Source organism: Branchiostoma lanceolatum, chromosome 4, assembly GCF_035083965.1.
Source record: "Branchiostoma lanceolatum isolate klBraLanc5 chromosome 4, klBraLanc5.hap2, whole genome shotgun sequence".
NCBI lineage: Eukaryota > Metazoa > Chordata > Leptocardii > Amphioxiformes > Branchiostomatidae > Branchiostoma > Branchiostoma lanceolatum.
Window position 1 is genome coordinate 30,399,315 of NC_089725.1, and position 23,810 is coordinate 30,423,124.

General features: G+C 44.1%; 1 protein-coding gene across 1 annotated transcript in view; it reads right to left on the reverse strand.

The window, feature by feature from the left end:
• The window catches only part of LOC136432045 (lysosome-associated membrane glycoprotein 1-like), a 62,501-nt gene that overhangs the window by 28,877 nt on the left and 9,814 nt on the right, over nt 1-23,810 (reverse strand). The window contains exons 2-5 of the mRNA XM_066423063.1: nt 15,168-15,766; nt 13,274-13,474; nt 9,618-9,755; nt 939-1,029 (exon numbers count right to left, since the gene is read on the reverse strand). Of these exons, the coding sequence (XP_066279160.1) occupies nt 939-1,029; nt 9,618-9,755; nt 13,274-13,474; nt 15,168-15,766 (1,029 nt within the window). The remainder of the gene's footprint in view (nt 1-938; nt 1,030-9,617; nt 9,756-13,273; nt 13,475-15,167; nt 15,767-23,810) is intronic.

Consider the following 23,810-nt stretch of genomic DNA (forward strand, 5'->3'; position numbering starts at 1 on the left):
GCGTCTATTCTAAGCCATGTCGTTCTGAAGTTTTGTGATCTGATATACTTGAAATCCCGGCTCTAAATCCAAACAACGTTTCGTGCGTAGTTTTAACTGGCAAACCTTGTTAAAAAGCAGGATGCAAGCTGGCTCGTTATAATGGTCCACTTCTTCATTTCCGCCATCATTACCCGGCTAAAGTATGACCGATTTTTTATGTTGTTGGTCCAAGAGACTGGAGTCGTGATCCTGGGCTCCCAATTATCGTCCCCAGGGGTTAATCACGTCTAACTGATGTTCTCATTGGTCTGATCAAACACACTCGTTCCGGGTGCACTCATTACAGTCACTCGTTCCGAGTGTACTATTTGTACTCACTCGTTCCCAGTGGACTAATCGTATTGATGGTGGTGAGACGGTCTTGTGGTGTGGGATGTTGAATCTAAAGGTTTTGAGTTCGAATTCCCAGCTGGCCCCAATGTTCTGCTCTTAAGGAAAACACTTAAGACCTATTTCCTCACTCGACACAGGTGAAAATGAGTACCTACACATGCAGCTACGGTTCAGGACGTCCCTTGGATGGGATGTAATGCCAGAAGTCCCGTATATTTGAGGAGAGTCACACCTCAAGCACGTTGAAGATCCCACCGCTCTAATCTTCCCGGTCTGGGAGGATCATGCATTGTAAACAGTCCGGTCTTACGAAGCTTTTACCTACTGTGCAAAACTGAAGTGTGACACCTAAAAGACATTCTGTTTCGCATAATCAGTTAAAGCCCCCCCCCCCCCTAACTGGACCCGCGGCACGCTGTCGGCGTCGCTGCAGCCGATCGACTTGACAAAGCACTCATTGACTCTTTTTAAGCTTTGTGTGTTTTGTTGTCTTTCTGGTCATACTTGTACGTTTTGAATGATGTTCCCATCATAAAGTCAAGGGTAACACAAATTGTACTCACTGGAAAGAGGCTTGACGAAGCTGGCGTCGTTGGTGTCGTACTTGAAGTGAACACCTGAGACCAGCCACGACGTCTTGCTGCCATTCGTGTTCTAGAGGGATAAAAAGAGGTGGAAGAACAGGATCAAAATTCGGCGAGATGTTCCACCACATTCACTGTTAGCTCAAGAACAGACAAGACGGGAGTATCTCAACTGCCCAAGTATTCGTCTTCCTCCTTTATTTGCCGAAAACACCACACAGTCTTGGCACAATCAGGATAATTCATTGCTATGCTGACAACATCCAGGCTGTGTTACATGAAGCTTACAGTTCAGAACATAAAAGTCCATTTCCTTCCTCTTTGACTTTCATGGACGTCCCCAAATAGCAGGTTGAAACGAATATCCAACGGGTCGACTGTTGCCCGGATGTCAAGTTCACATCCAAGTCAAGTTTTCTTTTACATCCGGGTCAGGTTTTGTTCACATCCGGGTCAGGTTTTCTCTAACCATTCTGGCTGAGCCCCACTGCATCTATAGGCAACACGTCCCACTTACTAAAACGCCACAGACGACATATAACCGTGCATTCAACAAAATAAATTATGCGGTTTGGGTAAACTTTTAGTTTGACGTTATTGTATAGACAACCCCACTTTTACGCATTATGAAGCTTCCGCTATATACACACTCAAGACATGGTTTATTTCCATCCATTAAGAGCAGAACAGTATCTGAAGCCATGCAGCAAGAGGCTTGCTTATCCATGCCGCAAGACATTAGAGCCCATTCAGCAAAGTCTTCCCGGTTTAAAGTAGTCTTTCGAAACACATAATTCCCGGTGGCGCTTTACAGGCTTCTCATGACTCTAGGTTTCCGGCTACACTTTCTTTTAAATACACGAGGGAGTTAAGTTCATATAAAGTTCAATTAAAACTACATCACTCCCTGTCAAGTTTTAGTTTCAGTCATGCCTTTTATGTCAACAATACCACTTCACGGCGGATTGTCCGGATCGTGCAGCAATTTCCAAAGCAGTCCGGCGCCTTTCATTTATAACCGCTAACACCCGAATGACGTCTCCACGCAGTAACAGGCTTACTAGTCCGCGCTTTCCGTTAACCGAATCCCTTAAGCCCTTTTCATAGAAGTGATTATTAGGACTTTTTAGGAGAGAGGTAATTTCAAAGGGGCTTCTTTATGGCTCTCATGACGTTACATGTAGACTGCGCGCGCATGTATTCTTTGAATAAATACACCATGCGAAGCAGAAATAATCGATGTTACGGTGACTGAGCAGACACGACTTCGTTATTTCAAAGACGTTTTGAATTCTGTTTGGCGTTTGTTTTATCTTGACTTCCGCGCCCAAGCCTCCCACGCTTCGCTTGGATGTACAGTATGTTTGCACGCCATTCTGTATTCAGGCTCCGTCAAGACAAGACTGCTGTAACGGCCGGTGTAGCATGTTAAACAAGGATGTGATGTGAGGACTAGAAATATTAGCTCTGGCTTATCCTAAACCCTACAATAAGAACATATAACGTTATACTTTCAAAGCTAGTTAATAATGAGAACCCCCGCAGTATGTGTTGGCAGCGACTTCAATTCCACAGTAAGTCTTGGGTGGACGTTTCATACACCTAGCAGAAATTCTGGAATCATAAGATTGAAACATTTAGCCGTGAGTTTGGCATATGTAACTGATTTATTGTTGTTCATTTTGTACGTAGATCACTGCGATTCACTAAAACACACCGCATTCTGAATCTGCATGGTGGGAGTGACTGAATGAATGAAGTGTTCTAGTCATACATATACACTCAACGGAAAAAAAGGCTAATTTATACACACTGCTAGCATACACATGGGAATAGCTTAAGCTATCATAAATGTCCCAAAATCATTAGATAGTTTTGGAAATGTTTTTGTCTACATGTTTATATGTTAATGTAAAGTTGTATAACCTGTCTGTGTTATCTTGCTGAATAAAAAAAGCCATCCATATTTGTCCTGCTTGATACAGGTGACATGGCGTCCCTACCAGGCCATTCTTCAGCATTACTTACCCCGAACATCGGACCACCCCGGCTGGTTTATGTCGGGACGCATATTGATTAGAACTGCCGAGTGAGAAGGGCGCGACCCTCGTCATCGAGGCTGCCAGGGGGAAACGATGAACGATGAATACTGATATTGATATCGTTTGATCTTAATAAGATACAATTCATTTCAGTGACATTAATTCCAGAAAGTGACATTACTTCCAGAACATCAGACATGACAGAGACATAGCGAGAGTACAGGGTCGACAGTATGGAGGCGTGATATCATGATAATGTGATAGAGCACTATGGTGGTTTCGCGACTCCATATTTCAGGGGAGGGCAAGAGAGCACCGGCTGGGATTTAAAAAACGCGTTACCTCCAGCAGATGCGTCTTTGTATTACATTGATAGATAGATATGTACATAGACCGCCTGCAAGTGAACGAAGACTAAAGTCTCTATATATACATTACAGTGTCGAGGTTTTACACCTTTAAAGCCATCTGGAACAGGACATCGGGCCTAGGAATGATGTTTTCCGGTTAACCGACCTACCATAGCACAATCCTACCGACACTGACACTGCACGAAATGGCCTCGTATCCCGGCGTATACGTACAGGGATTCCTCCGGAAATATTCCATATCCCGGTGCGGATTTAGCATTTCCGTTAGTTTTAACTGATACGCTAAATCCGCACCGGGATATGGAACATTTCCGGAGGAATCCCTGTACGTATACGCCGGGATACGAGGCCATTTCGTGCAGTGTGACCTTTCTTAGTTGACAAGGGGACATGGCATTTTTTATCAGACATCTGAGTGATGAAAATGCTATGGAATCTTCTCCTCTGTTGTGTTGTGTTGCAATAGAAAATTGTGCTTGCGCAATGTACATCTTTAGGATTAAAATCTGATGTAAGAATTACGAGTACCCTGATGTATTTTAGTTTTATATCGTTAAGCAGTCAACAAAGATTCAGTGAGAACAAAATGAGACAATACATATACCTACCGATCCTAAAGAGCACACTATTGCGAGGGAAAACGAGAAAAATGGCGCTATAACTATTCCAAGACGAATGTTTAGTCGAAGCACGAAGAGTACAGTCTAGATGTATCACACATTAAAAGTTTTAAATCTTCAGAGTCATTTGAAGAAGAAATTAGCATCCTTCACCACTCGAGCTAAAAGTGGCGCCATAAATTTTCAAAGACAAATGTTTAGTCGAAGCACGAAGAGTACAGTCTTGATGAATTACACGCACACTATTTGATATCTTAAGAGTCGTTTGAAGGAGACATTAGCATCCCATACCATTCTTGAGAAAAGTGGCCCCATAACTTTTCTTAGACGAATATTCAATCGAGGCACGAAGACTAGAGATGTATTACACTTTTGAAGGAAACATTAGCATCCCACACCATTCTCGAGAAAAGTGGCGCCATAACTTTTCCAAGACGAATGTTTAGTCGAGGCACGGAAATGTCGAGTGTGATTAATCACGTCCCCCGAGGCACCGTCTGGCGTGCGTGTCCCCAGTGATGGTTCCACAGCAGGCCTACCGCCCTTCCCTTGTTACTTCTAATCAGTCTCAGACATCTTACATTCCTATAATCAGTCTTAGAAATCGCATCAGTACACTACAGGCCTTATCAACACCCTCGGTGGCTTTTGAAAAAAAAGATTGATGACCGTTTCAAGATGTGTGAAGCATTGAAGATGGTGACGATTATCTTAGGCGTTGACTTATTTTTCTCTTTTTTTAGATATATAACATGGCGCAGTTTTCTTTTACCAAGTATTTTGGAGCCGCCCCCTTCCTTGGTGCTGAATCGACTATTGTTGATCGTTTCCTGGAAACACGCAGTACTGCCATTGCGTAACTGCAATAGCAGGGCCTGAATTTGATTGTGAGCTTTATGGTTCGGGACGTGATCTGTCCTGAAAAACTATTTTCCATGCTATACAATGACAAAAACCTCTCTTTTTTTGTTGCCCACTTTTCATGTTATGCAATGACAAAAATCGGTAAAGAAGAGAGGTGTAGATCGCTGTATGTCCCCAGCGATGCCCGCTTTCGTCCTTTCCCCGTTACTTATAATCAGTCTTAGACATCTCAAGTCCCTATAATCAATCTTGGACATTTACTTGTTATCGCTCTTAGGCGTCTTACATCCCTTTAATCATTCTTAGACATCGCAACAGTATACTACAGGCCTTATCAACACCCACGGTGGCTTTAGTATGAAGTCTTTGAGTAATGGAATATTCAAGTTGTGTGAGCAATGTATCGCACCTCGGTGACCAATGCTTTTACGTGTTGATTTTTTTAAAATCGGGTCAAATGACGCCGCTATTTTTACGAGCGTGTTTGAGTTGCCCCGTCCTTGGTGCTGAAGCTGTTGCTGTTGCTGCTGCTGTTGTTGTTGTCTTTCGCTTGCTGGAATATCGCTAGTTGGTGACGATCGCTTTATGCGTTGATTTCTTTTTCTTTTCTGTACAAAATGGTACCGACTAGCATGCTAGCATGCCCCCGTCCTTGGTCCTGAATCGGCTGCTATTGTTCAGTATGTGTTCAGCCGATATAGCCTTATCACTACAATTCTTTGGGCAGACCTTTTTCGTTTGTACAGGTAGTGAATGTCTTCACAAACACGCACGTTTCGTTTTTCCTAGCGAGGATCACGGACTGTAAGCAGGCGTCTGGATAAGAGCCAATCCCATAACGGGTGGGGTTCTGGTTTTATGTTCCGATAAACTAGTTCCTCAGCTGTTCTTTGGCGTTTTCAGCAAAGAGCGAAGAAATATTTGCGAAGTGCTGCTGTTATGATTTTTTCGGCATGTCTAAAATCGTTTAATTCTATATCTTTTATCTGGATTGCACATTATCTCACGGGATCACAGGCGGTAGCCAGGTGCCCTGTATGGATGGACGCCAACCCTGTCACAGGTAGAGTTAGGGATTTAGGTTCGGATTAACTAGTTTTTGTTAAAACTGTTCGTTGGCGTTTTCAGCAAAGAGGGAAGAAATATTTGCGCAAACCTGATTTTATGATTTTTGCCACACAAAGAAACCTTTCACATTATTCTAAAGAAATATGTATTTCATTTGGGTTGCACAATCCTATCACCTCACGGTATCACAGGCGGTAGCCAGACGCTCTGTCTGGATGAAAGCCAGCCCTGTCGCGGGTAGGGTTTCAGATTCCGCTAAACTCGTTTCGCTGCATCATACTGTTCGTCGGAGTTTTCAGGCAAAGATCTAAGAAAGACTTGCGCAATGCTACTCTTATCATTTTTGCCACATAAAGAAACTTTTCACTTGATTCTATATCCTTTTTTGGGATTTCCTTTCATCTAGCAGAAATCAAGTACAGTAACCTGGCGCTCCTGTCTGGATGGGAGCCATCCCAATCATGGGTAAGGATTAAGGTGCCGATAAACTAGTTTCTCATCGGCAAACCGTTCGTTGGAGTTTTTTGGCAAAGATCGAAGAAATGCTTGGGTAAAGCTGCTGTTATGATTTTTCCGGTATAAAGAAACTTTTCACTTTATTCTATATCTTTTTTCTGGATTTCCTTTGACCTTGCAGGTATTTTGATAACCAGTCGCCCCTGTCTGGATGGGAGCCAAAACTGTCACCGATAAGGTTTTAGATTCCGATAAACTAGGTGCCGTTTTCAGCAAAGGGGGAAGAAACATTTACACTGTGCTGATGTCATGATTTTTGCCACATAAAGAAATTTTTCACTTTATTCCATATCTTTTATCTGGATTTCCTTTCACCTTGCAGGTAGCAAGTAAAGCCCCTATCTGGATGAAAGCCAAGCCGGCCACTGATGGGGTTGAGGCTTTAGATTCCGATAAACTAGTTTCTCATCGGCAAACCGTTCGTTGGCGTTTTCAGGCAAAAAGCGAAGAAATACTTGGGTAAGGCTGCTGTTATGATTGATCCCACATTAAAAAAAAACTTTTCACTTTATTCTATATCTTTTACCTGGATTTCCTTTCAGCTAGCGGGGATCAAGTACAGTAACCAGGCGCCCTATCTGGATGGAAGCCAAACCGGTCACGGGTAGCTGAAGGTTCGCCAGAAGCCTTCCCGTGTCCACCCGCGCTCCGATCGTTTCGCACGGCATGTAATCTCGAGAAACGCTGCTGTGGGCGAGACTCAACAGCTATTCCTCAAGATTCCTGCTAAAAGGGTTTCAGTCTTACAGCTAGCTTTCTTGTGAAGTAAGATGTAGTGATACATTAAGAATGAGCACTTTTATGCAGTTTTACGTTCCATACATGTTCAAAACCTGGCACAATTTCGATGGAGAAGAAGTGGAAGTACAAATGAGATGATTATAGTTTGAGAAACCTTTTTTAAAGATGGCAATTCAAAAGTTTCTACACATTTCATTTTCTTATGTGAAGGTGAACATTAAATGAGAAAAGCCATTTTTTATAGATGCAAATATAAAATATTTATGCATTTTATAAAGTCTATGCATTTCATTTGGTGACATCGTCTTCTATGTTTGTAAATGACCTCATAGGATTTTAAATTATACGCACGACTAATTTGAAGTTATGAGAAGTTTTCAGGTGGCAACCGCCATCTTCCTTCAGCTCATGTTTCCAACTTGTCACACGTGAGTTCTGTCGACCAATGAAATGGCTCGCTTTATATAACACAGATCTCCAGAATACGACAAACAATAACCCATGCAGCAGCACATTGACGGGTATCGGCATAAATTCCCTCGATTGGACAACCTTACGGCCACCTTGGTCGGGCCTCCTGTCGCGACCGGCCAGCCGTTTTGTGGCCCGTGTCAGGTGCACCGTTACAAGAGTGCGCTGCGCCATTCCGTTTTACTCGGGGGGCGCATAGATTCTTCCCAACATGAAGCCTACTACAAAATCAATATCCTACTACTTACCACCCAAGGACAACTCTCCTAGCCAACGCTATAAAAGAAATACCCAACCATTTAATGTAAACTGCACCAGGACAGTTCTCAAACCGACACGGGGGCGATGGGCGGTGGCGAGTTCCTCTCTAAAAACCCACTATGAAGTCAATACCATACCATTCACTGGTGCTGTAAACTGCGGAAGGACAGCTCGCATATCCAGCGCAGGAAAAACAACGATAGGTGAAGCAGAAATCCCACCAACAGCCTACTATGCAATCATACCATTTACCGGCACAGTTAATTTCCTAAGAAAAGTTCTCATAGCCACCACTTGATGAAAACAGAGATGTTCCGAAACAACCTACTTTAAATTCAACGCCCTACTATTTAATGTAAACTGCCAAAGAACAGTTCTTATAGCCCACACTTGATGTAAACAGCGATGGCAGTGCCACTGATCCTATCCTAAAGCCTACTATAAAAGCAATAACCTACCTTTACTGTAAACTGCCGAAGGACAGGTCTTATAACACATACGGGAAGAAAACATCGATGGGTGAGAGTCCAAAAAAAATTCAATAAATGCCATGTCATGACATTTACTAAAACTGCCCGAGGACAGCTTTGAAAACCCATACGGGAAGAAAAATACGATGGGTGGAGCTGAGATTCGTACAAAAACCAACGATAAACTCAATGTCCTGCCATTTACTTTTAACCGCCCAAGGACGGTACTTATAACCCACGCGGGAAGAAAAACAACGGAACTTTCGACGTACGACCTCATTATTCGTCGACTGGCATAAAACTGCTATCAAAAGTTTATAGGCTGTGAGATTTGAACTACCTCTCTGGCGCCGCATAGACATACCTCTATATGTTTCAGGCAATACGTTACAATGGTTTCTTCGTACTGGTAGATTATATCCTGCTGAGTATGATGAGGATGTAAAAGGATTTTCTGCCTTATTTGCGCTCAGGGTTCTGCTTGATATTACTTTGCATTGGAAGGAGCGATTTGGTCACTGGACAATAGATGGTGCCATGTAGACAGACTCTGTCCGTATTAGGCAATAGGTTACAATGTTTATTTTTTTCACTGGTGAGTTATATCATAGCGTGTATGATGAGGCTATAAGAGGGTTTTTCTGCTTCATCAACGATCAGAGTTCTGTTTGACTTGACTTGACTTTGAGAGTAGAGAATCGCGACTACAGGGGATCTAGCACGAAGAAAAAACATCAGGAAAATTGCTGCAGGGTCTTGCAACCATCCTTTAAGTTAACAGAAACGAGAGCATCATAAACTTTCTGCAACTTATGATTCGATTCTCATTGAGTTCCGTGTTCTATCTTCACAAGCACACAGCTCAACTTTGTTTCAGAAGATCAGGAACTATTCCATGGTACTTTGCTTCATACTAGTTGATAAATGACACATCTTATCGACGGTTCTTTTTATGGGTCTGTCGCGTATGGAGGATGGACAGACTTAGAAAAACAATAATCGCTGTGACGTTGAAGCCAAAGGGGATATAACCTAGAGGGAACCAAGTCTTCAGTTAAAAGTACAGTTCTAAAGAACTGGAGGAAACTAGGACTCCAAATAATAAGGGAGCTCGAGATGGTAGTAGCAGCACAAAACCAAACACTGTGGAGGAAAATTGTTTGCCGACCGATACAAGATTAGTTGTGGGAGGATCTAAGGTCTAAGGTAAGGTATGATGTAGACGTGTACTCACCACAGAGAAGAAGAGCTTGAGCCTGTAGCGGCCCTTTGCCCAGCGCAGGTCCATGACGGCGGGCTCCTTGTCCGTGCCGCACCTCCCCGTGATGACGGGCCTCTGGGGCAGCTCCAGGGCCGCCTGGTCAACCGTGCGCTGGGGATGCGGGGAACAGGAAAGATGAACGAACGAATTGCAGTTCAAAAGAGGCTGCTAAGGGGCCTGAAACTCCGCCATGAGCCCAAGAGCTATCTATCAAAGTACTAGTACTTATCACAGTACCATGAAAGCCACCAGGGGACCCACAATCTAATAATTTCTTTATTCTGCTAACATCTATCAACATCAAATATCATTAAGATCCAACTACAACTTCTCCAGTTGTGCTGTTCACGCACACATACGCACAAACTCATGCACACACACTCTATAGTGGAACCTAGCTATATTGCCTTTGTAACAGGCATAACGCCTAGTAATGGACGCTCCCTTATACCCTTTTTATGATTCAGATCATTGAAATAAAGTATCGTTTCCAAACATTAGCTCCTCTTACAGCGGCATCGATTGCGGCCGTAGTATATTAGAAATATCGGATGCTACTTCACGTGTGTAGGGACCTAATGCTACAGCATCGCGTGCATTGACCCCCGGGCAGGGGAAATGTGGCTTTGAATGCAGAATCCTCATCGACCTCTCTCCTCTTTGACAAGACCAATCAATAACTTCGGGGTTTCCAAAGGTGCGAGTTAAAGAACATTAGAGCCTGTTTGGTCAGACAGTTGAGAATTAGCCGCTCTCAATGCCAATTTACGAATCCGCACTGCTCATGAAAAGTGAACTAATCTTTATCGACCTCTGCTGAGCCCACCGTGAAGCCGGCTTGTTGGGAAACGTTAAGTATTCCACTTGACACAGCAGGTGGTTAAACATTTATAGCTGTACTTGGAAACTTTCTGCATATTCTATATCTTGGTATGTATGCGCATTAAATGTACTGTTTGTTTGGGGCGTTAAGCGTCAAGCATTCCCCACAGCAGGTGGTTGAACATTTATAGCTGCTGTACTTGGAAACTTTCTGCATATTGTATACTAAGTATCTTGCCATGTATGTGCATGATATATACCGTTTGTTAGGTGCTAGCATGAGTAATGGCCTAGTCACACATACGTCGACGTACCATCGTAAACTGGAGGCATTTTTGGGGATACGTCGATGAAGGTTAGACATCCAGGTAATAAGATACGCCAAATAGCAGTTACACAAGCAACTGGAAACGGTCAGACGTTTCAGGTAGCATCCATTGCTTCTCGTCAGTGACACTGAGACATTGCTGGGATAGTCGTACAGCCTCACTACAGATGTACTAACAAGAAACAATGAATTTGTACGACACATACAAGAATGCCTTCAGTTTGCGATCGTACGAGATCTTACGAGATTGCTAAACCAGTATGGTTACTAGTATTATATTCTGCGCTATATGTGTGAATGTTACCAACATTTTTGAGAAATAACATTGTCTATCATTTGTATATATATATCGGTTTTTGAATACGTATGAGATTATCTGTATGCTGACTGGACTGAAAGGCTTAAACTTGTTTGTACATTGGTTTTCAATTCAGTGTTTTTACATCTGCGACAAACCAATGAAAGACATCTTGTATCTTGTACGACTATATTGCGACGAATGTGAACTTACCAACCGCCGACAATGATCTCAGTCGTTCTTTTTCGGTAACAAGACAGCTGGATTTTGTACACCACATGCAAGAATGTTTTCAGTTTGCAGTCGCACAACGATTTTGATATTCGTGTTTGTGCCATACAAATTCCAACTGCCTTGTCCCGGAGAAGGCTGTATTAGATTAGCTCCGCCACAGTCTGTTCCAACTATATGGGACCAAAATCTTAGATCTATCGTAGGATGACTGTGTACAGTCGCGCCATTACGAAGATACCCCCAGCTAAGTATCACTCCGATATTTAACGTTTCCTGTTAAATCTTGTGCGACACATTCGTCGACATTTGCACGACCATTCTAAGAATGCTTTCAGTTTGAGATTGTACGAATATCGCACGACGCGGATTTGAACGGCCGCGCACTTACGAAGACACCCACAGCTCAACCTCTCTCAGATATTCCCCGCTTCCTCTTACATTTTGTACGACACATGCACGACTTCCCAAGAATGCTTTCATTTTGAGATCATACGACTATCGTACGACTATAGTGCGACGACTGAGGAGGGCCACGCCCTTGCGAAGACAATCGCAGCTCAGCCTCATTTAGATATTCACCGTTTCCTGTTGAATTTATTCGCGAAACATGCACGACTTCTCCAAGAATGCTCTCCACCCCTGATCGTACGACAATCTCACGACGACTGTGAACGGCCGCGCCCTTGCGCAGGCACCCCCAGCTCAGCCTCGCTCAGATACTCACCGTTTCCTGTTGAATTTTGCACGACTTTCCAAAAATGCCTTCATTTTACGATCCTACGACCATCCTACAACGATCGTACGACCATCGTACGATGACTGTGGACTACCGCGCCCTTGCGAAGACACCCCCAGCTCAGCCTCATCTCACTCCGATATTCACTGTTTCCTGTTGCGCGATGGCGCACCAATCTTCCGCCAGATCCCGTCGTTACACGGACCGCATGATTAACAATTGATTGAATTCCCCGCGCGAGTTATGGAGGATACAGTACAGCAGGCGGGAATTATCGACGTTATGGAGGATACAGTACAGCAGGCGGGAATTATCGACGTTCGCGCCGTCCCGGAACCGTGAAGGTTAGGTGAAGTTCGAACCCGGATCGAACGGGGGGGGGGAGCCACGTCATCTCCAAGCGGTATAGCAACGCCCCCTTTCCACCAGTAGCCTGGACGCCAGACTGTTTCCAGGGCCTACACAGGCCAGCTCCTCGGCTCTAAGGCCAACATGCCCTCAAGGAAATTCTACATCAGGCTCCCCCTGACTTACAACCTTAGAAGAGATAGATATTACTGAGGTTGGGGGTCTGGGATCCAGGGTTCATCCACCAGATCCTGCCCGCGCTGCGACCGCTTATGAGCAACCAACATTTTGGTAGATCGCTCAACGAATTCTATAGATAAATGATTGATTTCTCTGACATTTTGTGTGTTGTTGTTTAATGAATCGTACTTCTCTACTGCAGTACCATATGAAGTCTCTAGTAGGCCCATTATCGAACTTTATCGAGCTCTGTCACCTTCCCACCTACTTGATATCATGATGATCCATCCACAGCTTCTCGAGTTATGCTGCTTACACACAACCACGCATACATGCATACAACTTCCGCTGCAGTACCTCAGAAAGTCACTAGGAAGCCCACAACTCCTCGAGTTATGCTGATGAAAACAAACCCACTTGCACATCCAGCCAGTCAACAACAGACGCAACCGAAAATATAACTAGCGAAGATAATAAAACGGCACAATGCCACGAATTCAATTTAAAACTAGACATAGAAAGAAATGCATAAAAAAAATTCCTCCCCGCTTTGACTGGTGCCAGCTAGGAAGCCCACAGATTCTCGTGATATGCTGATGAAACTAACACATACCCAGCCAGTCTACCACAAACGAAATTAAAAACGTAACCTTCTGGCGAAGGTAAGAATAAACCTGTCTCACCTTTCCTCCCCGCTTGGACTGGTACCAGATGCTGAGTCTGGCGTTGAAGGAGCCCCGCACGCAGATGGACCCGTTCTGATCCTTCACCACGTAGTCTCCCTTAAAGATCCCCCCGGACCGCGGCGGCAGGGTGGGGGTCGGGGACGGCGCCGGCAGGGGGATGGGGGTGGCCCGAGGGACGGGTACCGCTGGCTGTGGAGGCTGCGGGAGGAGGGAAATCGTCAGGCTCGTGGTCTATGATAATAAGTTTATTGCAAGTTCTTGCCCGTAGGCTAATTGCAAGTACATGAACATGCAAGGACGGGCAGACAATGGGTACCGATATAGCTTGTGACTATTCTAGTATAAATGCTAACACTAAATTTTATCTTATTTGGGTTTGACTTCTTTTTTCGAGGTCTATAACAACGCCCTTTTCACTAGAAGCTGCAACCATTGACCGAATGCTGAGCGACCAAGTATTTGACAGATCAGTCGACAAATTTCATACATAAAGAACTAATTTTTGTGTTTTGTTGTCTTTTAAATCATCATCATCCACTGGTTTCTGCATGTACAGTCGTGAAAACGTACGGCAGCTGAAATCAGTCTTTTAACTCACCCTCTTTATTTTTTTCATTTATCAATCTTTAGGGTGGTCCCTTCAGTTGACATTGTAACTGATTTCCAAGGGAGCCCTTTCTTTACATGATAAATCATAAGAAATCAGGATACAAACGGATAACTTAACATAAACTTAATGAGTAATCAATCCACAATCATTAAACATAAAGCAGGAATACTCTTACATTGCGTCATGTGCCGATCATGAAATTAAGGATTACGCAAATCTAAATTGGTATCTGTACTGTCGCTCAGCGATCACCCTCTACTGGGAAGAGCAAAACTGGCAATGCCATCAACATAAAATTACAACATGCAAAAGTGGAATATATTTGAGAGAATGACGAATATCTATCTACCGATGCAAGAAATTTATGTTATCTTTACATAAAATGTACTGCAAAACTAACAACATATCACTTCCCCCACTAGCTGCCAACTTGCATGGCTAAGCTGCCAAAAGCTGATGATATATAAAGTTTTAACGTTAGCAATTCTTCTTCTATCAGGGCAGGGACATCTGATATTCAGTACCATACCACTTCAGGATTACGGGTTAACGTAACTTGAATGAATAGGCATCGTTTCTCTCTAAGTCAGAAACATCAATGGATGGACCTCTCCCCGTAATACCCAATCTCAGTGGTTTAAGGCTAACCCAGAGGAAGAGGCGGAGAAGTCCACGGAATGCCAGTATATATATATATGTGCGACCAGTCACCGGCGCGTGCCTATATCGGCAGCTGAGCCGGATTTATGAATCTATAACGTTGATGGGTTGCGCCGCGATGAGTCGAATATTTCATTCTACGCCGTTAAGGCAATGCAGCTTTTCAGCACTACCGAGCACAGGATCGATTCTCCGCGGGTTCGCGTTGAATCGACTGACAGTTTGAGACGTTTTGGATTTAAAAGACGTGATCTAGTTTGGTCATGAAAATTCGATTGACATTGAGAATCTGTTTGTTTTTTATATTCGATGAGATTTGTGACGGGAAAACAATACGTTTGAAACCCGGATTCAGGTGTGTGTTTTTTTTCATTACATGGTGTTTTTGTTATGTAATTTTCAGTTGTTGTTTTTTGTTGGTGCTACAAATGCTGCTTTGTTACTTCTGAGATCCACATTACGACATACTCTGCCATGGCCGCAATGTTGTATGTACGTGTGCAAGGCTGATAGCTGGCCAAAATCTGCGACTTACAACATATTTCCCCTGACATTTGTACAGCAATAACTTACTAAGTCAAAAGGATCGGTTTTAAAACCATAGCATGTTTCTTGTCCTACCTTTGGGTTCTGTTTTGCAGGGCTTTGGCCTTGAGTTTGCCCCTGGCCCTGAGGCTCTGTCTGTGATGTCGACGTTTTCTCCTGGGCTTCGTAGATCTGCGAGGCCGTCTGTCTGGCGGGCGGGTCTGTGGGCACCAAGATGACCGGCACATGCCGCTGCGTCTGCCCGGTCTGTCCGGACTGCCCGATACTCTGTCCCGTCTGGCCACCGGCCTGTCCGCCGGTCTGTCCCGGGCCGCTAGTCTGTCCTCCCCCGCCGGTCTGGTCCGACGACCCGCCGAACTGGTTAGGCACGACGCGCGGCGGTCCCGTCGTCGTCACCGGCTCGGACGCCTGGTTGTTCTGCGGTCCCTTCGACGACGCCTTCCGACGCGTCTCCTTCGGGGCCTGGGCGTTCCACGCGGGGGGAGGAGGAGGGGGTGGGGGCGGTGGGTCGTCCACGGAGTAGCCGATGGGCGGGCTCTGGTGGGAGGACCGGATGGTGGGGTCGTGCACGGACGTGTCGTGCTGCGCGTACGGGTCGTGCTGCCCGTGCCACGGCCTCTGCGGGTTGGGCGGCGGCCGGGACTCGCTGTGGTTAGGGGCTCCAGAGACGATACCTGCGGACAAGACGGAAAACGTACCCTGGTTATTAATCTGTCATTCCCACACATTTCTGTTATAATGAAGAGCTGTATTGTACAAAAATTGTACACGATGCGTAAAAAAAACATGGCAGTACCTATACCGGTATCGGTGTAGCAGTCTAGATTATACCCCCTTGGAGAGACTATACCTGGGTTTGTTTTGCCCATGCAGGGGTGCTGCCTTGCCTAGCACACCGTGGAATCATCTAACCTTTTTGCTACTCTACACTATCGTTTGGAAGTCGAAAACATCGCATGTGGTCTATTGTGAATTACGCGATGTTGGTTACAAAACAATGACACAAAGAGGATCGCAGTATCTTCCAAAAACTGGGACCATGCAGGGAACAGTTGGAGCTTGCAAAAAGCCATTACGTCACAGCGTCAGCCATTCCTCAATGTCGAGTCATGTAACGCACAGGGACTGTGAACGCCCCTCCCCCAAAGAGCGATGAGAAAGCAGAGGAACCCGTGACGAATTAAGGACATGACCTACATTGGGGTTGCCTCCATTATATCGTATTGACTGCAAAATACTGTGTTGACGTCACGACGCACGCATTGACACCCTCTTTTCACTAGAGGCGTCGACTAAATATTTGACCGATCGCTCATCGAATTTCTATAGATAAGAAACAAGTATTTTATCTCCTCATCATTATCAACGATTTCTTTACGTTTTGCGTGTTTTGTGGTCTTTTAGGTCATAATTTTACACATTGTATCATATTCCAATTATAAAAGTATGGGTCACACCATGTAATTCAATTCTGGTCGCTGAACGATAGCCGTCTAGAGAAAAAGGTTGCGCCGTATTTAGGATCAGGTAGAATGTCGAAATCGGTACGTGCTATGGCGGATAGAAATATGCCCTCTGAAGATTCTGTTCTTCTTCTCATCTAATAAGCAGCAAATCTGAATGTGAACTGGTTATCACCAAACTGTTTCTTCATAACGACCATAATAAAGATGATTTACTTCCTCCCATAGACGTCTTCCTGTTCTGAGAGAGAGTTCTATTTCTGAAACTCAGCGCTTTTGCAAGTGAAAAGGGTTCGCCGTATTTAGGACCAGGCAGAATGGTAAAATGTCGAATTTGGTGTTTGCTATGGAGGACAGAAATCCACCCTCTGAGGATTCTTCTCATTTCTAACGACCCTTACTAAAATGATTCATGTCCTCCCATAGATGTGTTCCTGTTCCGAGAGAAGGTTCCATTTCTGAAACTCAGTGCTTTCGCTTGTGAAAAGAGTTCGCCTTATTTAGGACCAGGCAGAATTGTAAGATGTCGAAATCGGTGCGTGCTATGGAAGACAGAAATCCACCCTCTGACGATTCTAATCCTTCATGACGACCTTAAGGTAAATCATTCGTGACTCTAGGACAAGTCGACAGCGCTGAGACGGAATTCGACTGGTTTCGACTCTATTCGACTTTCTCAAGAATGACAGAGATCGGACCATTCCTCCTTTTTTTTATTTTTCTGTACCTCCCTTGTGCAGAAACTTATTATGATTTTTTTTCCTCCCATAGATATTCTCCTGTACAGAGAGAGTTCCATTTCTGAAACTCAGTGCTTTTCCTAGTGAAAAGAGTGCGCCGTATTTAGGACCAGGCAGAATTGTAAGATGTCGGTGCGTGCTATGCAGGACAGAAAGCCTTCATAACGACCCTAACTAAAATGATTCATTTCCTCCCATAGATATGTTCCTGTTTCCGATAGAGAATACAGCTCACCGCAAATGCCGCCATAACTCTCCCCCCTAGTCAATTGTACCCCATTTTCGGCTCTTAAAACACGCGGGAAGGCGGTAAATATAATCATATTTCGCTGTGAATAGCGGGACATGTTCCGTCCCTAGAGCGTTATCCCGAAAGGGTGATGTTAACGTAGTGTAGTCATTTCTATAGCCTTGACTGTGGACTGCATATATCATCAGGACGGCTCAAATCGGGGACGTTTCAGCTGTCGCGTTTCGCAGCAGTCACTTTAATCATTGTTCACCTTTATTTCATTGGCTGTCGTGAGTCCAAAATGCTGACGATTAACAACCTTCGAACACGCTAAACCCTCTAAACGTGTGATTGATAGCATGGCATATGCACATAGCTGTAGCACGCAGTGCCGGAAACACGATGGGAATCCAGAGATAGAACTAAGGTCCTGCCTTTGCTTACTTCTATTCTAAACTGCCAGCTTGCAATCAGAAACTTCTACCATGTCAAGAGACAGATTAACATATAATGTCTGATTCTTTGGAACTTAACTGTATTCATTCTATTCTTATCGTTATAAACACCGGTACTACTAGAAGACCATTAGGCAGATGGTTGTTGACGGGTTTCCCCCAACTTGGTCCCCGGCGTCCATCCAACATGGCGCTGGGGTGTCGAATGACGCACGAACTAGACTGACCAATAGCGTTCCGTCCTTCTGTCGACTTCCAAAAGTGGCGAAACCCATTTTTCATGGTGGTAGAAGTAGACCGTCTTTGTGTAAATGAGGCATGTGTTATGCCAGGCAGATAAAAGAAGAAACCTAGTGGCAAACTAACCGACCAGGATTTCGCGAAACGGCAAACCGACCGACCATGATTTGGGAAAAGTAAAAAAAGGTTTCGATCATAAGACTGCCTGGTATCTACCACAGTCTAGCTCGCTTCCCTGCCAAGTATTATGCGGGGAAAGGATCAAAGAATCGGGTTAGATCTAGAGTAGAATACACCACCACCTTCATCAACTGTCAACCTATCTGTTTCTCTGTCTAGTGATTTTGGCACATCAAGGGCTATCGGTCGACTTGGGTATTGATTTGCATGTCAGTCCCTGTGGCTGTGTTGAAAACGTCGTTTTTTTACGATTTCTTTCGCCCCCACTCAAACATGATCAATGAGTTTCCACCAGTACCTGTAGGGGGAGAAATCTCTGCATAACAAAAGTCAATTCCACTACTTCCCTGAAGATAACATATGCCTGCAATACCTCGCCTAAAGGATCTGGTTAAAGCATTTTTTTAGTGATTGATCAATGGGAGGAAGTCAGCACTCCTTTGCAAGCTCTCATGTGGCTGTGCAGCCCAATCCTCGATCTGCACGCCCTGCAGCAGGTCGGGCATATGAAGCCCTGTGTTTGTAGTGACTGGGAAGTTGCAGCATTATAGTGTTTGGCACTTAAACTCCAAGGTCTAGGTAAAAACTCGTATGTTTATCACAAGGTGCCAGCGTAACTATAATCAGCACGGCGTGCCCGTGGAGCGATGTGGCGGTGATGGAAGCGCCGAGTCCACCGGAAGAGGCCGCGCGCCGCGGGGGACATCCAGCGACTGGACCGGCTGTGTGGGGGAGATAAGCCGCGGGATAACCAATCAGAGATAGCGCAACATCCTGGCGGTAATAGGGACATCGCGTTGTCCTGCTGAAGCATCTTTAACGTCCCCGAGTGAGTTGTAACAACAGCCGAGTTTTCAGCACCAGGGACAGTTCTCGTTTCCTTATTTGGGCAAGGCTGACGGACTGATCACCATTGTATTTATAGGAATGCGAATCACGTTTTTACCTTTGAAATCGACCCGGCTCTCTTAACTTAAACCATCTGGTATCGTTAAATCAAGCGGTAAGCAGATACTCCTAAAGCATCGTCGTCAACAAGAGTGCCTCAAACAAGATGGACAGCACTTCGATCGATTTCGTGTATTCTTGATGGCATACACGTAATCCCCGTTTTGATTGGCCTTAATGTGAAGACGTGGTGAAGTTTTTTTTCAGTCCGGCAGTGAGAACGATTTAAGTGTGACAGGCTGTAATTTCCCGGGCTTCTAAACGTCGACTGTGGTGAAGGTGAAATATTGCCATTGCTAAAATATCTGACCTGTCTCATTCGTTATTCGTCTTCTTTCAAATACCCGTTCACAGCCGGCAATGAATGCAGTTACATAACAGGATGTCAGCTTTATAACAGGGTGTCTCTTTATTTTTCAGTCAACTCGATATCTCGATGTAGAAATGTGTCCGAAGATCAGTTCCCTGCCATTCGACGGTGGCCTGCCTGATTGAAGTCGTGTCCACTCTATCGATCTTTTTTTTCTACCCGTGAAAAAGGGACCACATTAGCAAGCTCGCCGAGATGCATTTGAATGGCCTCTTGCTTCTATTTCCGGCCGCATTTGTGTGAGCCCTTCAGCTAAGAGAGTACGGTAGAGAGGTTATACAACTCATACTAGGTGCTGCCTGGTTTACATGATAAACTGCTCATAACTTCTACGAATGTTCAGTAGACCAGAAAGATGATAAATCTTTTGACACTCCGTTCTGGTTAGCGGATGACGTTTGTGACGCTAAACTTTACATCTCCTTGGAAGTCATGCAGAATAGATATGGTCAGGAAAGGGCTGCGGAGGTTGGATTTGTACCTCTTTTTTTTCTTCAGTCGTGTATTAGAACTCAGAGACCTTTAGCTGTTTATGCTCATGTGAAAGAAAGGTCGATAGAAAATTTTGTAGTTATTTAAAACTAAATGAACAGATTAGCAAATAACCCAGTAAGTAATCGCAATCAAATGTAACGTACATTTTACATGATCAACAGATGAGAACCTTAATGTCTATCCCTAAGGTAATTGACTTGTAGATAATTATGTAATGGGTTATAAATTCATGTGTTCCACCGTTTCATGTGTATTGTAACAATGAGCAGGATTCAGCCTTAAGCTGCCATGTCTATTGATGTATAAACTATTCTTCCACATCTGTTCAACTGGCTTCAAACCTGAGTACAATGACCTTCAAACGCCATCTAAACGATAAAGAACCCTAATCCTGGAATGGTACTTGTTTGTAGTTAATGCATATAAAAGTGGGTTGGATTTCCTTTCCCAATATCGAAAATCAATGAGCTTTTTCGAGAGAAGCCGATCGGCCTTGGCTGCATTGTGCATGCAGTATATCTCCGTTCGGCTTACAGACAATGTTGCAACAAAACCAGGTGGCAACGCTGAATATTTCAGACGGCAAACGTTAGGGTTTTAACGGGGACTTCGTCACTTTCCGCAAATTGCCTGTCGGCTCAAGAGGTCTTTACTCATACATGTTTAAAAGCCTTCTTTACTTACACTCGGGTAAAGGTGAACCTCTATTCGTATTCCACTGAGGACTCGGTAATGGCGAATTCTACTCTCGCCTACTCTATTTCAATACTTGAGTTAAGTGCAATGTAATGAGATCGTAATGAATTGTGAAGGATTCAGTGCTATTTTCCACGCCAAGACAGCCCTTCTTAGTGACTTTGCAAATTTTCTTTCCAGAACCATATGGTGATAAAGAGCACATTTTAAGTAATGAATATAGATATCATATTGTTGATGACTTGCACTCCACTTTGGAATATCATTTTAACCCAACTAATTGGTACCTGCGATGACTATACGAATCAAACATAGAAACTATGTCGTACTGTTAATTATAAGTCATGCATGTTTAAAGACATGACAAGCGACATCATTGTCCAGTTTGTCTTTCCGGATTGATAAACCATTTATAGGTATCAGATATTGTATACATATAGATGATTTGTGTAATGTAAAATCTGCTGTGCACAATCGATGCTTAGTGCTCCTCGAGTACTGTGTTGCAATTCAAATAACGAAAAAAAGAAAGATTTTCATTAATGTGTAAAGAGCATGCATGGTGGATGGTAGGTTTTTAATTACTCACACCTGGCAGGACCCCTGCTCTTTTCGTTTGTTTATCAGGTCAACATAGCCGAAGGTCATTTCTTGTCCCTGTTCAAGTCAGACACAACCTCCAGCCGGGTGACGCACGGGATCGATATCTTGGTGGCGTAACCTGCAGCTTTGGCGTCTTAAGTCAAATATGCATGTCCGTACTAGATAAAACTAAGTTTAGAGCGCCTTTGATGGAATACTATATCAGCAGCCCACATTTTCAGCACCAATGCAGGATGTTTGTTCCTTCGTTTCCTTATTAGGTCCAGGTAGACGAATTTCATTCCTTGTCCCTATTCCAAAGTCAGACACGACCTCCGGCCGGGTGACGCATATAGGATCGATACCCTGGTGGCATAACCGCCACGCCCTGGTTTCGCCCTTTGCTTTGGAATCAGATAAGGTGGAAGCTCTAACGAGTACAAGGCCTGCTGCGTGTACCAATGTCTGGTGTGGCAGTCAAGGTAGGTACAGATGTCTGCAGCTTTGGCTTCTTTGGTCAAAGATGTACGTAGATAACTAAGAGTGGCTTTGACGGAATACTAAGTAGTCAGTCAAGTGTGCACTCTCGACATCTACGGGAAAGAGTATGAGAGTCGAACAGGCTTTACTATCAGTGGACTACTTTCCACCCTTACTTTTGGTGGTGTATGTAATCTAAGAGCTATAGAAACAGAAATGGGCACCGGCCTTTATACACCAAAAGGTATGAGGATTTTTCTTAAGATAATCATCACACACGTCTTGGCCGCTTAGACGTCTAGACATAGGTAAACTACAAACCGGATTTTTGTGCAAGTCCCCCAGGTTTAGTGAGATGGTTATCTACAAAAAAGGGGTCCAATGTTGGGAACTACACCGGTGAAACCCCCAGAACTCTCCCTAGCGGGTCTTCGCGATCTGTCACGGTGTAGACTGTTAACAACATGGGGATCTGGCGGACGAAGCCGATCGACAGATATGGTATACAACATTAACAAAAACAGACCGAACGAATTGTTTTTGCGGAAGAGTTGTTCCTCTACCTCTACCACATGATAAATCTAGAACAGTGATCTCACGCAGAATAACGAATGAATTTTGCATTGCAGAAGTATATATAGAGGATGACACATAGTTCGCCTGTTTGAGGAGTGAGCAGTTGGTGTGCGATGTAATAAATCGTATCTATTTTCCCAGGTTGGTTGCAGAAGCACGTCACGTAATTTGACAAGGCAGAGTTGTATATCTAATTCTCTTTATCCTTGTTCTGCGATTACCATGTTTCACGTCGAGGGAGGTGTGTTCCTTTTACTCAGGTTTGCTGGTCTTTGCTTTGTTTCTGGCTTCGAACTATCTACCTTTTGATCAACACTTGAGTAAAAGAAGTGGGCTTGTGCATTATATTCATTGTGAAGGACAGGATGTTGTATTCCTTTCCATGTTTCGATAAATGTATGAAAGTGTTTTGGGAATGAAACCAAATAAATAGATAAAGATCTTGGTCTTACCAATCTGGCCAGGAGACGATCGATTTGACTTCGCCTAGAGCCAGACTCCTGTCTGCTGTCTTGGGGGTTTGCAGCCTACATCGCCATGTTTGTCTGACGCAGTGTTCACCGTGCCCGTGTAGGGACGATGCTGTCTACGTATACCAACCAGCTATTATGAACCTTTACAGACAGAGCTCGGGGAACCAGGAGAATCATGATATATGTGAAGGGCAACTGAAAAGACATGGCTTGATTCCCTCATGCACACTCGCATGCAAACGAATGCATGGAGTTTAAATAGTGATGCGCTGAATATAACCACGTAGAACAGAGACGATGAAGATTCACATTAAACGTCGATGAGAAAAAATATAGAACAACGCAACCACAAAACAACAAAATCAGAACTTCGGAAAACTCTTGCACACTAAAATAGCATACAGTTTAGACAGACCAGACAAGAACCTTGAGTTGTGTTGAATTGCAAATTGAACGAAGTGTGAAAGTATGTATGAATTCATATTGTCAACTTCAGAACTTCACGATGCGTAATAACTTTTCCCTCCCAACCCACTGTTCTGTTGCTTCTGAGTGTCACACCCGCATTCATGTAATAATACGTCGGGATCTTCCAATTGTATGCAGCTGGCAGCTATATTGATTCAAATGCACGGGGTTATTATTGGAAGACGTTTCGTTTAGACACGGTAATTTCTAGAAAGGAAAGAGCCTTCACGGCGCCTGCTACTGTTCTGCACAGATAAGAACACAACTTCAGGCGCGCCACGCCGAGTTTGAGATTTTGAGATGAGAAGTTGAGCGGAGAA